This window comes from Phragmites australis, chromosome 6 (assembly GCF_958298935.1).
Source record: "Phragmites australis chromosome 6, lpPhrAust1.1, whole genome shotgun sequence".
Lineage (NCBI taxonomy): Eukaryota > Viridiplantae > Streptophyta > Magnoliopsida > Poales > Poaceae > Phragmites > Phragmites australis.
Genome location: NC_084926.1, coordinates 34,690,489 through 34,704,852, shown reverse-complemented (window position 1 = coordinate 34,704,852; position 14,364 = coordinate 34,690,489). Strand labels below are relative to the sequence as shown.

At 49.7% G+C, this 14,364-nt stretch overlaps 1 protein-coding gene across 1 annotated transcript; it reads right to left on the bottom strand.

Moving 5' to 3' along the window:
• Nucleotides 1-903: 903 nt before the first annotated feature.
• On the bottom strand, nucleotides 904-1,272 carry LOC133923162 (uncharacterized mitochondrial protein AtMg00810-like). Its single transcript, XM_062368596.1, has one exon. The coding sequence runs from the start codon at nucleotides 1,270-1,272 to the stop codon at nucleotides 904-906; it is 369 nt and encodes a 122-aa protein (XP_062224580.1).
• Nucleotides 1,273-14,364: the final 13,092 nt, after the last annotated feature.

Below are 14,364 nucleotides of genomic sequence, written 5' to 3'. Positions count from 1 at the left end.
TAGGTATTTGGTCACCTGACATGGAACATTCTGTGCAGATCATTGTGGGTGGTATAGTAGCTGGCATCTGGGCATATCGAAAGCATTGGCAAAGGATTATGACCCTGAACCCTGTTGGAGATCCAAACGGTAGTTCACTCCGGCGCCTGAACTTTCTCTGACGAAATTCCGAGCGATTTCAGATGATGAACAGTGATGTCAGGCAAAACGAAAACAGAGACAGAATGAGCAGAACGTGGATTTTTCCTGGGTCTCAACTGACCCCCATCTTTTTTTGTTTTTTCTATTTATTCAGCACTTAGGCTGTTATGCATGCACCACGATTACAACTAACTTGGCCGAACCTTGCGCCACCCAGTCGAGTCTTTCGTCATGACCGAGCACATGATGCCAGACTTTAGCCGAGCTGCACTCCACTCCTCAACTCATGCACATGATCACAACATGGATTAAACACGTCTGTGATCAACTGAGACACAACACACACACACACACACACATAGAGGACATGATTACATAATATTTCACCCCATTAAGTATGTCGTGCATCATACTTCTCTGACACCCAGTTGCTGCCTCATCTGAATGAACTTGACACGCCTGAGCAGTTTGGTAAGAATGTGAGCAAGCTGACCCTCCGAGCTCACATGCTCAATGCCCATCTTTTCTGCAATACATTCTAGGATGAAATGGAAACATGTATCAATGTGCGTACTTCGGTTGTGATAAATTAGATTTTTTACATAACTCAATTGTTGACATATTGTCCACTTTGAGCCTGAACACTTCTAGACCTTTGCCCACCACATCATCAATAAATTGAGCTAGCCACAATCCTTGGCATGCAGCAGCAGCTGCTGCAATATACTCAGCCTCCAAGGAAGAGGACATGACCACTATCTTCTACTTCTGTGAACTCCATGAGATCAAGATGCCTCCAAGGAAGAACACAACTCCACTAGTGCACTTGCGATCATCCAGATCACCAGCAAGATCACTATCACTGTAACCCACAAGGCCTACTTCCAGCTCTCTTCCTTTTTTGAAACCACAACCATACTTGATTCTTCCTTTGACATACCTCATAATCTGCTTCACTGAAGTCTTTTGCAGAGTTGTAGGTTTCTCCATGTAACGACTCACAACTCCCATTGCGTAGGCTATGTCCGGCCTTGTATTCACCAAATATTGTAGACTCCCAACAATGCTACGATATTGAGTAGGATCCACTGAATCACCATTGCCTTTGGTCAATTTCACCTTGGCTTCCATTGGCGTCAGACTTGAGTTACAGTTTGACATGCCTGATGTTTGCAGTGTCTTCTTTGCATAGTTGCTCTGACACAAAGTGATTTTCTTCTAAGCCTTGCTTCACATTCTATTCCAAGGTAAAAACTCAGAAGACCCAAATCACTCATTTTGAACATAGAGCTCATCTGAATCTTGAATTCTTCAATGTCGTGGCTCTTTGACCCGATGATCACCAAATGATCCACATATACACCAACCCACAGTCTCATCGGCCTTCCCCCTCTGCTAAATTGCATGATCCATTAGACTCTGAATGAAAACTAGGGACACCAGTGAGGTGTCTAGCTTAGAGTTCCAAGCATGAGGAGCCTGACAAAGTCCATAGAGGGCCTTGCGCAACCTGAGCATTGAATTCTTATGACTGATGTCAACAAAGCCAGGTGGTTGCTGCTCATACACTTCTTTGATGAGATCACCATTCAAAAATGCTGATTTCACATCCATATGGTGAACTTGCTAGCCACCGTGTGCAACCGAGGCAATCAGCACACGCATAGACTCCATTCTCGCACCCTGCGCGAACTCTTCTTCATAATCCACCCCTGGCGTTGAGAATATCCTTTAGCTATGAGACGTGCCTTGTGCTAGACCACATTGACATCAGGGTCTTTTTAAGTATGTAAACCCATTTCATACCAATGGTATTGTGTCCCGGTGGCAGATTTGCAAACTCCCACAACTCGTTGTCCTAGATAGCCTTTATCTCCTCCATGGTCAGCGTCCACTCTTCTTCACATAAGGCCTGCTCAACACTCGATGGCTCTTCAATGGTGATGTCACAGAGATCGCCATGCTCTTCAGTGTTAAGGTCAAGATCTTCAGGCAATGGAACTAGAGCAATGTTGTTGTAGATGTTCTCTACAATGCAAAATCACAGTGGATCCCCTCTGAATCATGTGAACCTCTAGTGGGCGGTGAAACAACTCGAGTCCATCATGGGATGGTGCAAAGCTGCTTGCCGGGGTTGATTGCAGGGTTAGTGGCTACTGTTGCAACTCATTTGACACGTGGTTAGACGATTGTAGCCCATTCGGCACTCCAGCAGAGTGAGTGGTCTCCCGCGGTTCTTGCCAATCATTTGTACTAGTAAGGTCCCGATCTGCATCATGATTAATTAGATAATGCATAGTGAAGATATCAAGATCATCTTGGACTGATCTCCCATTAGGAACCTCCCAGTTCAAACTCTTTTCTTCCTCAAATAGCACATCCCGGGTGATGTGTACCTTCCTTGCCATTGGATCATACACACGATAGGCTTTAGATCCAGCCTCTTGCCCAAGCAACACCGTGGGCACCAATTTCTTCATGTGAGCTAGGCAGCCGAAGGTTCTCAACTACTCCACCATGGGTATTCTTCTGAAGAATGCTTCATATGTCGTCTCCCCTTCCAGAGATCTTGTTGGTGCCCTATTCAGCACATGAATAAGAATTCCCTGGGCACATTCCTACTCTTGAGCATGCATCTTTCCATGTCCACAACAATACAATTACTTCTCTCGACAACTCCATTTTGCTGAGAGGAATATGGAGCTGTTGTGTACCAACAAATGCCTTGCTCATCACAGTAGTTCTTGAACTCGATTAAGCTGAATTCACCTCCCCGATTTGTGTGAAAAGCTTGGAGTCTGATGTTTGCATCACTTTCTGCATGTCTTCACCTTCTTAAACATCTTAAGAGCTTCACCTTTGGTGTTAATGACTTCAAGCCACATAAATCTACTGAAATCATGCACTATCAGCAAGAAATACTTGTTACCATTGGGTGTTGCAGGCGTTATTGGACCACATAGATCTCCATGAACCAGCTCCAGCTCATGTTCCACATGATACACCGAGGCTTGAGGGAAAGGTGCCTTTTTCTACTTCCCCAGAGCGCAACCGTGGCAGAATTGCTCCAGGTGAGCTATCTCAGGCATCCCCTCCACCATCTACAACTGCCCAAGTTTCTTCATAGCACAAAAATTAAGATGTCCATACCTTTCATGCCAGACCCAAACTTGATCACTTCCTTTAGATAGAAAAAACACATCGGTGCTGTCACTTTGAGGTTGTGTTTGTACATCCGGTTGCATGATCTTGTGACTCGAGCCAACAACTTGTGCTCTTGGTTGAGGATTATCATGACACCATCTTCAATCATGACCTTGCACCCCCTTCCTTGAGCTGACCAACACTTATTGTATTGTTCTGAAGATGAGGTATGCAGTATACCTCAGTTAGTGCACGGTGGTCATTGTTCCAGCACTAGAGAGTGTCATATCCCAAAAATGCATATACATAATACATGTCATTGAGCATCATAAGCATCATATTTGATTATGAGCATTGTGTATTTTGGTTACGATGAATTTTAGGGATTTTTTCCCAAATTTTTGGGAATTTAATCAATGCCATAAAATTTTGCTAGAAGATATGCGAGTAACCAAATTAGGAGATTTTTTGTTTAACTTCCAAATAGGCTTTGAGAGTGAATTCAAGTCAAATGGGTTCATCTCGAATTATAGTTGCCGTGCAAAAATTCTTAGAATTTTTGGAACTCTAGAATACCACTTATGGAATTAAGAATAAAATGAAAAGAGAATTGCTAAAAATAAAAAGGAGCCACTTACTTGTGGGGCCCACATGAGCTGAGCTGGCCCACCTCTTTTCTCCCTTAGTTGCAGCAGCTCACTCACCTCACCCTCTTCACTCCTCACTCACTCTCACTCACTCCCTCTCTCTCTCTATCAAACACACCAAAGGAGAGCAAGCTCTCCCTCTCTCCACCCCAAATCCCCTTCAAGGAGCTCAAAAAGGTATGCACATTATGTCATCGCATTCCCTAGCCTTCAAGCTTTCTATTGGTGTATTGAGTAAAGGGGTACCCTAGCTAACAAACCCCGTGAGGACCTAACGACTAGAGGAGTATATTTCCCAAAAACTGGTCGATCGTGCGACTAGGATATGGCTCCAGCGACCAGTGTAACGCCTACGCAACCAATCTCCCGTCGCCATTGATAAACCCGTGACCAGCCCCACTAATCGCAGGGCCAAATTTGACACAACCTGTCCAATTTACATTTATTGCTATCCACTCAAGTGTTTTCCTTCCCCAGACACCAGCTCCAGTGGACGAAGTCATGGACAGCGCAGAAGGGCATTGTCCTGTCCTGTAGCATTGAATGCTGCAGAGTGGGACTTTGCAAGCTAGCACGATGGCGCATGACGGATAGGACATCATCAGCAGCCCGACCAGGTATGTGGACGGGGACAGCGCAGAAGGGCACTATCCCGTCCTGTAGCATATACAGAGCCTTCAAAGCAAGTGGGCACGCCTTGCCCTCCATAATGATGGTTTGAGTTAGATATTAGGATGAGTAGAGGTTTTCTGTTTGGGCCCACATGTAAGTTCTCATCCTCCCTACCATATAAAGGGATGAGGACCCAATTTGTATGAAGGAGATCAAGTCTGGTAACCCTTGAACATCATCTGTAATCAACTAAGATCCTCCAAACACACAGGACATAGGGCTATTATCCCCCAGAAGGCCCAAACCTATATAACTCCCTATGTCCCAAAGTTCACCGCCGACACACACATCCGGTTCCTGAAACACTGTTCACTCACCCACTGTCCAACATACTCCAAAATCATTGTCAGGGATTAACCCTCGACATTTGGCACGCTAGGTAGGGGGCGTGTTTCGTCGTTTCAGCAAGTTTGAAAAAACTTGACCAGGCCACCTATGGCCGAATCCATGGCAACTGCTGAGTCCCGTGCCAAGGACCCTGGCCACCGCGAGGTGTTCATCATGGGGTACCACTCGGATGAACCTGGTGTGTTCTAGACATGGGACATCGAGCTGGAGTCCAGAAGCGTCGAGACCCAATGTGAAGTCTGCATGCGGACCACGCAGCATGGGGTGCTGGAGGCCCCCACGCCCCGAACATCGGTGGCGAACCCCTGGCTTTACGCCCAGAGGGAAAGTAGTCTGGCGCTAGACAGATAGGTGCTTCAAGACAGCCCCCACATCCCTAGTGTCGTCCTGAGGAGCCCCTACACATGGTGTAGTCTACAGTGGCCTCGTCACCTAGGCCATCACGCCGCCTAAACGTCGGGGGCTCCCCTCCTCGTGACTTATCGCCGCTCTACGCCTAGCGTCTCGACTACGAGACCATGATGCCGGCATAGAACCTACAGACCCTGCAGGTCCTTCTGAGCCACCCACCGGTACCTGTACTGGAGGGCTCTCCTGTGGCACCATGGATGCATGATCTCGCCCTCCTGGTCGAAACTGCCTGATGCCAGGCCACGTCAACATACATCGCGCCCATCGCAAGGTCCGGTGAGGGCCATGGTCACCAAGGATCATGACAGGGCCCACAATGGAATAGGTCTTGTGCTCCCCCAACCACGGGGAATACTCGTGGACCACAGCCACTTCTAGATAGCCAACTCCCCAACCTGCGCAACTCTCTACGCCAATGTGACCTCCGTGGCGTGATCTAGAGCTAGGTGGCCACTAGAGAGCAAGAGGATAGGGCTCGACGGGAGCAAAAAAGGGGCAAGTAGCCCTACCATACGCCTTCCCCCTACAGGGAGGCATCAGGCGGCTCCACCCCGTCAGTGGGACCCCGAGATTACCATCTCTCCCCTCGGGCGCGCGCTGTCACCCAACAACGAGTGGCTCCTCATTATGGGACAGGGTGTAACGCCCTATCTATCAGGTTACGAGAAGTGCGCTTGTTGGTGACACAGGAACCAGGGGTCCCCGAGTCCCGAGGCTAGAACAGCAGAGTGCCATGTGGCGCCCTCCCGCGGGGGTTATCTCCCCGAGGTACGAGAAGACCAAGTCCCGAGAGAGGGTGCTCAGGGCCATGAACATTGGTTCCCGAGTACCCGAGTTCCCCGATGACCCGAGAAGACCAAGTACCGGGAAGAGAGCGCTCGGGGCTATGAACAGTGGCCCCCGATCACCCAAGTTCCCCGACGATAAGAAAAGCCAAGTATCGGGAAGAGGGTGCTCGGGGCTACGAACAGTGGCCCCCGAGCACCCGAGTCCCCCGAGGACCCAAGGGAAGTCAGTTCCGGGAGAGAGTGCTCAGGGCCATGAATAGTAGCCCTCGAGCACTCGGTTCCCCAAGGACCCGAACAACTAGTTCCAGGAGAGAGTGCTCGGGGCCATGAACAGTGGTCCCTAAGCACTCGGTTCCCCGGGGACCAAGAAAGGGCATATCCGGGAGAGAGTGCTCGAGGCGGTGAATAGTGGCCCCCGAGCACTCGGTTTCCCAAGGGCCCCAAGGGCCCGAGAAGTCCTTCGCCAGTGGTCCTCACAAGGGCCCAGCGGTGAGGTGTCGACTGGTGAAAGGCCCGATGCTGCATTTAAGAGGGCACGTGGCCTGTCACTTCCAACTGTTCCCCCCACGCCTGCTGTCAGTCCCTGCCACGACCTGATAGGGAGGCGTGGGGACATTTAATGCACAGGTCCCATCGCGTGACATCTGACGCACCTCAGGATAACATCGCGAAGCCCAAGGCGCCCCACCTGCCGCCCTGCTGTGTCAGGCTTGCTCTGACCGGACGGGCACGCTGGGCTGCTCGGTGGCTGCTCGGTGGGCCCTCCCCGCGGCGCCCGTTGAAAAACAGCATGATGACGAACAAGACCGGACGAGGGCGCGTTTTCAACCCTCCCCGTCACCTCGTGCAGCGACCCATGATGGTTTCTTTCCATTTATGGTGCCTTGGAACTCGCGCCACCCTTTCTGGGCACGCTACCGCCCCAGCGGGTATATAAGCTGGGCAGGCTCCCCGGAGAAAGGGATCGAACCCTCGACAACCGGCGACAAACACCAAAGCATAGATCAGCCGAAGAACAAGGAGCACGTAGCTCTAGACTAGACAAATATTCTTGTAACTCAGCAGATACTCAGAGAGACATTTTCAGAGCATTTATAGCATACACACAGGAGTAGGGTGTTACGCTCAGTGCGTCTCGAACCTGTCTAAAAATCCCTGAAGCATTTACTACTTCCTGCATCCGATCATTCCATTCCACTTGCATTTCATTTACGCCCATTTATTTCACCTGCAAAGAGGATTCAGAATCATCCCCCAGCCGAATCTCAAAGGGGGTCCCTCCGGATCCCTGCTTGAAGAGTTCATCATCCGACAGCGCTGGTCAGACAAGTTCCGGCCGGTCCTAGCTAAGAAGTATGACGACTCGACCAACTTGGAAGAGTTCCTGTAGATCTACACCACCATGGTGAATGTTGCGGGAGAGCATGGGAAGGCCATGGCCAACTACTTCCCTACTGCCCTAACCGGTTCCGCTCGGTCTTGGTTGATGAACCTTCCCCGCGGGTCAGTTCACTCCTAGGAGGACTTGTACGACCAGTTCATCGCCTACTTCCAGGGGTCCTACGCCCAACCAGGGGTCGAGGATGACCTATATCAGGTCCAACAGCGACAAGGTGAGTCATTGCAAGACTTGGATATTTCACGAAACACCGTAATACCATTCCAAGGATCAAGGGATAATCCGTGATCATAGCGTTCAAGTGGGGGGTCAAAGACCAAAAAATGGTCAAGAAGCTGGCCACCCGGGTAATCCGAAGCACAACCGAGCTCTTTGAGCTCGCGGACAAGTGAGCATAGGCCACTGAGTCCTGAGAGTGACAGATCAACACTAGGCCATGACCTGCATCCGACCGACCCACCTCTTCCAAAGGGGTCGACCAGAAGGACAAGAAGAGCAAGCGCAATGCTGGACCTCCCGAGGTCTTGGCGGTTGAGCGAACAAGCCTAACACATTGGCACGTCAAAAACAAAGATGGGAAAAAGGGTTGGGGCTACTACCTGATGCACCGTACATACACCCACGACCTGATCGAGTGCAAGGTTGTGCAAGGCATCATGGACCAGGAGCTCGGAGAGCACAAGCACAAGCGCAGCTATGACGATAAGGAAGAGGCCGCTCCCGAACAATCGGCACTGGGATATCAGCAGGATGATCACATGGTCCATCATATCTTCAGAGGCGCTGCACCATTTTCCTCTAATAGGGAATACAAGTCAGTGGTCCGGGAGGTATGGGTAACTCACTTTCAGCCAGGCCGACCACCCCGCGTGTGTTAGAGGGCCTGGTCACTACCCCATCATGGTCAAACCCACGGTGCAGAACATCCAACTGGGCTGCGTACTCGATGATGGAGGAAGCTCGATCAACCTCCTTTTCGCCGACGCATTGGATGCCCTGTAGATTCTGAGGAAGCTCGATCAACCTCCTTTTCGCCGATGCACTGGACACCCTGCAGATTGTGAGAAGCTCGTTGAAATCTTCTTCGTCTTTCTATGGGATCACCCTGGGTTCCTCGACTAGGGAAAATTGAGCTGCCCATCACCTTCGGCTCGCCAGACAACTTCAGAACCAAAAGGGTCTTTTTCGATGTGGCTGACTTTGGGACAGCGTATAACGTGATCCTCGGATGACCAACGATGGCCCAATTTATGGCCATTGCCCACTACGCATACCAGGTGATCAAAATCCCTGGCCCGACAGGGGCCATCATCGTTGCTGACAACGCCAAAACAACCCTACACTGCGACAAGAGGAGCCTCGATATGGTCAAACTGACTCCCAGGTCGTAGCCCGTAACCGCTGAATCTAGCAGACGGCCGATAAAGGTCCATGTTGTCGCCATCCTAGTCGATCAGCTCAAGGCAGTGAGTCTGGATGACACCAACCCAACCAATTCGATCCAGATAGGGGCCACGTTGACCCCAAATAGGAACTCGTGCTCATCACCTTCCTTCGGGCGAACACAGACGTCTTTTCATGGATTCTGTCTGATATGCCCGCAGTCCCTAGGGATGTGATCGAGCACAAGCTGTCTATGCAACCAGATGCACGACCAGTAAATTAGAAGGTGCATTGGTTCGTGGCCGATCGGAAGGAAGCACTTCGTCAGGAGATCGACAAGCTCCTGGAAGTAGGCTTCATCCGGGAGGTGCAGTACCCAGAATGGCTGGCTAACCCAGTCATGGTCCGGAAGCACAATGGTAAGTGGAGAATGTGCGTCGACTTCACCGACCTAACCAAGGTGTGACCAAAGGATCTTTTCCTACTTCCCTGAATCGATCAGCTAGTTGACTCAACTGCTGGTAGTGATCTATTATGTTTCTTAGATGGTCAATCGGGGTACCACCAGATTAGTATGTATATGGAATATGAGGAAAAAATAGCTTTTGGTTTAAAAAGCACCTACGCCACTTACCAACAGTGTATTCAACTCGTTCTTTGACCATAGCACGGAAGAAACGTTGAGGCATACGTAGACGATGTGGTCGTCAAGAGCAAGACCAAGACAGACTTGGTTGCAAATCTCCAAGAAACATTTAACAATCTCTGGAAGTACCGCATGAAGCTGAACCTGAAGAAGTGTACGTTCAGGGTTTCATCAGGGAAATTGCTCAGATTCCTCATGTCTCATAAAGGGATAGAGGCAAACCCTAACAAGATTAGGGCCATCGACTAGATGCGATCCCTGACCAGGTTAAAGGAGGTTCAGAAGCTAATAGGATGCATTGTTGCTCTGAGCAAGTTCATCTCAAGGCTAAGGGAGAAGGGACTGTCGGTCTTCAAACTCCTGAAGAAAAACTACCACTTCTAGTGGACGCCGAGGCAGATGTAGTATTCCAAGTGCTCAAAAGGTATCTCTCCTCCCTTCCCGTACTAATTGTGCCTCGACCCAAAGAGGATCTCTTGCTCTATGTTTCCTTAACACTGCAAGTCGCAAGTGCAGTCTTGGTTGTCTAGCAGGAAGGCCTCCAGAGACCAATATATTACGTCAGTGAGGTCCTGCACGACATGAAGGCTCGGTACCCACAGGCTCAGAAACTGCTATATGCCATCCTGATGGCCTCTTGCAAACTCAGACACTACTTTCAGGCTCACAAAATCAAGGTGATTTCCTCGTTCCCAATTAGGGAAATTCTCCATAATAGAGATGCGACAGGAAGAATAGCAAAGTGGGCAGTAGAGTTTAAGGGATTTAATCTCCAGTTCATCACCCAAACTTCTATCAAGTGCCAGGCGCTGGCCAATTTTGTAGCAGAGTGGTCGTCCTTCGAGCCTGAGCAGGTACAATGACTAGAGGCAGAAGAGCACTGGACCATGCACTTTGATGGGTCGTTCATACTAATGGGATCCGGGGCAAGAGTGGTTCTGACCTTTCTACCGGTGACATCCTCAGGTACGTAGTTCAATTATATTTTTTAGCCACTAATAACATTGCTAAATATGAGGGTCTCTTGTCTGGAATGCAAGCCGCCTCCACACTTGAGATTAAACAACTGTTAGTGATAGGGGACTCGCTACTAGTTGTGAACCAGGTGCAAAAGGAGTTTCAGTGCTCTGACCCGACAATGATAGCATACCTCGTCGAAGTGAGAATACTAAAATGACACTTCATCGGCTTTGAGGTCAAGCATGTCCCTCACAAGGACAACTTCTTAGCCGATGAGCTGGCCCGTCTAGCTTCTTCTCGTGAACCTGTCCCAGTCGGAGTCTTTGAGAAAGATTCTCATGACCATCCACCATGGTATCAGGCTAAGGTGAAGGGTGTGCTCCGCTCAGAAACAGAGCACCCAAGGCAACACCTCCTTCGGTGCTGTCAACCTCGGGCGACCATCATGTGGTCACCCTGCTCGATTCGGGTACAACCTGGATGGATCAATCTTGGACTACCTTCAGAATCGAGCAGTCCCTGATGAGGATGCGTTAGCAGAAAAGGTCTCGCGGTAAGCCGTAGATACTCCCTGGTAGAGGGATGCCTCTACCTCCGAGGGAGCAACGGTCTTTTACTAAAATGCATCACTCAAGAAGAGTGAGCGCAATGCTCTCTGATATCCACAGAGGCAGATGTGGTAGCCACGCTTCATACCGCACCCTGGTCGGAAAAGCATTCTGGCAAGGTTTCTATTGGCCCACTGCCCTCTAGGATGCCCACGTGCTGGTGAAACGGTACGAGTCATGTTAGTACCACAGCCGAAATACTAACCTACCAGGCAAGCACTACAAACCATACCACTCTCTTGGCCTTTCGCTGTCAAGGGGCTCGATATCGTGGGACCGTTCTCTAAAGCCCCAGGCGATTTTGAATTCCTGATCGTGGCCATCGACAAGTTCACTAAGTGGATCGAGGCCAAACCCATCAGGAAAATCACCGCCACGACAATGATTAAGTTCATACAATTACTGGTAGTACGGTTTGGCAGTCCAAACCACATAATCACGGACAACAGTTTACTGCAAAGAAATCGGGACCTAGGTTTGCTATGCGTCTGTTGCTCACCCCCAAAGCAATGGACAGATAGAAAGGGTGAATGGGATGATACTGCAAGGGATCAAAACTAGGGTTTTTGATCGGCTTAAAAGCTATTCAAGATGTTAGGTGGACGAACTCCCCATAGTATTCTGGTCGCTGCGAATGACCCCCAGCCGGGCTATGGCCTAAACCCCTTTCTTCTTGGTTTTTGGCGCTGAGGCAATGCTTCCCTCAGAAATCATCCTCAAGTCGCCTCGAGTCAGGAACTACTCGGACGACGATCAGGTGGCATGGTGAGAGGATGACATAAACCTGTTCGAAGAGCTCCGCAATCGTGCTCTGATTCGAGCCGCCCGATATCAGCAGAGCCTCTAACGCTACCACAACCAGATGGTGTGAGAATGAACACTGGTCGTAGGCGACCTCATGCTTAGACAAATTCAGAATAGGGCCGGTCAGAATAAACTCTCCCCCAAGTGGGAGAGGCCCTACAAAATGGTCGATGTCACCTACCCTTGTGCAGTCAAGTTAGCCATGGAGGACATTCATGAATTACACAACTCCTGGAATATCGCCCTGTTGCGCAAGTTCCATGTGTAGGGTCCCTCGAAAATGAGCCTGTTTCTCTATTTTGTAGGACCTTCCGGATGATCGTGAAATACGACCTGTAAGTCCTCAAATTCAAAAGACCAGACTCCATATTTTGCAGGACTACCTGACCAGCAACGGGCTCCCGATAGATTGGTTTTTTTACCACAGCACGCAACCACACATTGACAACCACTACAGAACCTGGCGTCCAGAGCGCCAAACAACAAGGTGGCTAGAGACCTCAGAATAGTGCGAAGCCCCTTCCCATATGCACATGCAATGACCGGGGTACGAACGGCCAGATATAATGATCACAAGGCCACAAGTCCTCACTCGGCCGAGCGTAGGTAACCACCGATGGACTTGTCAAGCTATGATCCGTTCTATGCCCCAAGAACCTGACTAGCGAGCGTTATGGGACAATCAGAGCCAACTTGTCGCATCAATACTGGGAAGGTTTTTGGAAAACTCCAAATAGTGGTCCAAGCCAATTGGCCCGAAAAAAATTGCGGGACTCCTATTTGGGCCTCCGGCCTTCGACAAGGCTCTGGGAGGGGGCCAGAACAAAGACGGGCATTGTATGCCCCAGCATTTTCCATTCATAAAGAGGATAGCTTACAAGCCAACTAGTTACATCCAATCGGCCTGAACTATCCTGGTACATGCCTACCATATCCTCTCTGACTCGAGTGACTAGCGTGAAGTTAACAAAAAGAGTATGGCAGACTCTCACCTCTATCTGCCTCTGAACGAGTAAAGGAACCTCTCATACCCGTCCCTGGAACAGCAGCTCACCACTCTAGGGATCAGATGACGACCTACTAGAAAAGGCCACCAACGCAAAAGCCCAGCTAGAGCTAATGACCGGCCCTGATGCACCCTGAAGACCGCCCTTTTGCTCCATCTCCAACTATTCCTCTTCATCAATCTCCTTCTCCAGAAGGTCCCAGTCGATCCCCTCCTCGTCATCAAAAATATCGATGACCTCGGCCAAGGGATCCACTCGGGCGGGAGAGCGAGATGGACCAGTGGAAGGCAGCCTTCTTTGGAAGGGCGTAAGCTTGATAGTCACTGGCTCCAATCTTGTGAGCATCAGCCTCAATCTCGCAGGGCCAGATTTGACACAACCTGTCCAATGCACATTTATTAACATCCACTCAAGTGTTTTCCTTCCCTAGGCACCAGCTCCAGTGGACGAAGTCATGGACAACGCAGAAGGGCACTGTCCTGTCCTGTAGCATTGAATGCTATAGAGTGGGATTTTGTAGGCTAGCACGGCGGCGCACGACGGATGGGACATTATCAGCAGCCCAACCAGGCAAGTAGACGGGGATGGCACAGAAGGGCACTATCTTGTCCCGTAGCATTGAATGCTGCGGTGTGGGACTTTGCAGGCTAGCATGACGGCACACGGTGATAGGATATACGGAGCCTTCAGAGCAAGTGGGCACACCTTGTCCTCCATAATGATGGTTTGAGTTAGAAATTAGGATGAGCAGACGTTTTCCGTTTGGGCCCACATGTAAGTTCTCCTCCTTCCTACTATATAAAGGGATGAGGACCCTGTTTGTATGAAGGATATCAAGTCTGGCAACAAGCTAGAACATTATCTGTAATCAGCTGAGATCCTCCAAACACAAGACGTAGGGCTATTATCCTCTGGGAGGCCCGAACCTGTATAACTCCCTGTGTCCCCGACTTCATCGTCGACACACACATCCGGTTCCTGAAACACCGTTCACGCACCCACTGTCCAGCATACTCCGGAATCATTGTCAGGGATTAACCCTCAACACTTTCCATCCATCCAAGCATTTCACACATGCACAAAGGATTGACACCGTTCTTGATCTCTCTTTTGGGTTGAAGAAACGAGGAGTCACGACGTTCTTGTTCCTCGAGCTTCTTCCTTTCTTTTGCCCCAATCGATGGTTACTACCATGACACGGACGTGGGGTAAGTTCCCTAGAAGCTCATGGTGGTAATGCATGTCGTGATTTGGAAGTGGATTGAGCATTTGAGCTACATTCCTATGCTCGTGAAGCATTGCCACGTTTTTGTTTCTAAAGAGCCTTTAGGAGGAAGTTTGTTTAGAGTGAGCACTTGTGTTTAGCTCGTAGGCAAGGTCAATGATGTTTAGAATGCATGCAATAG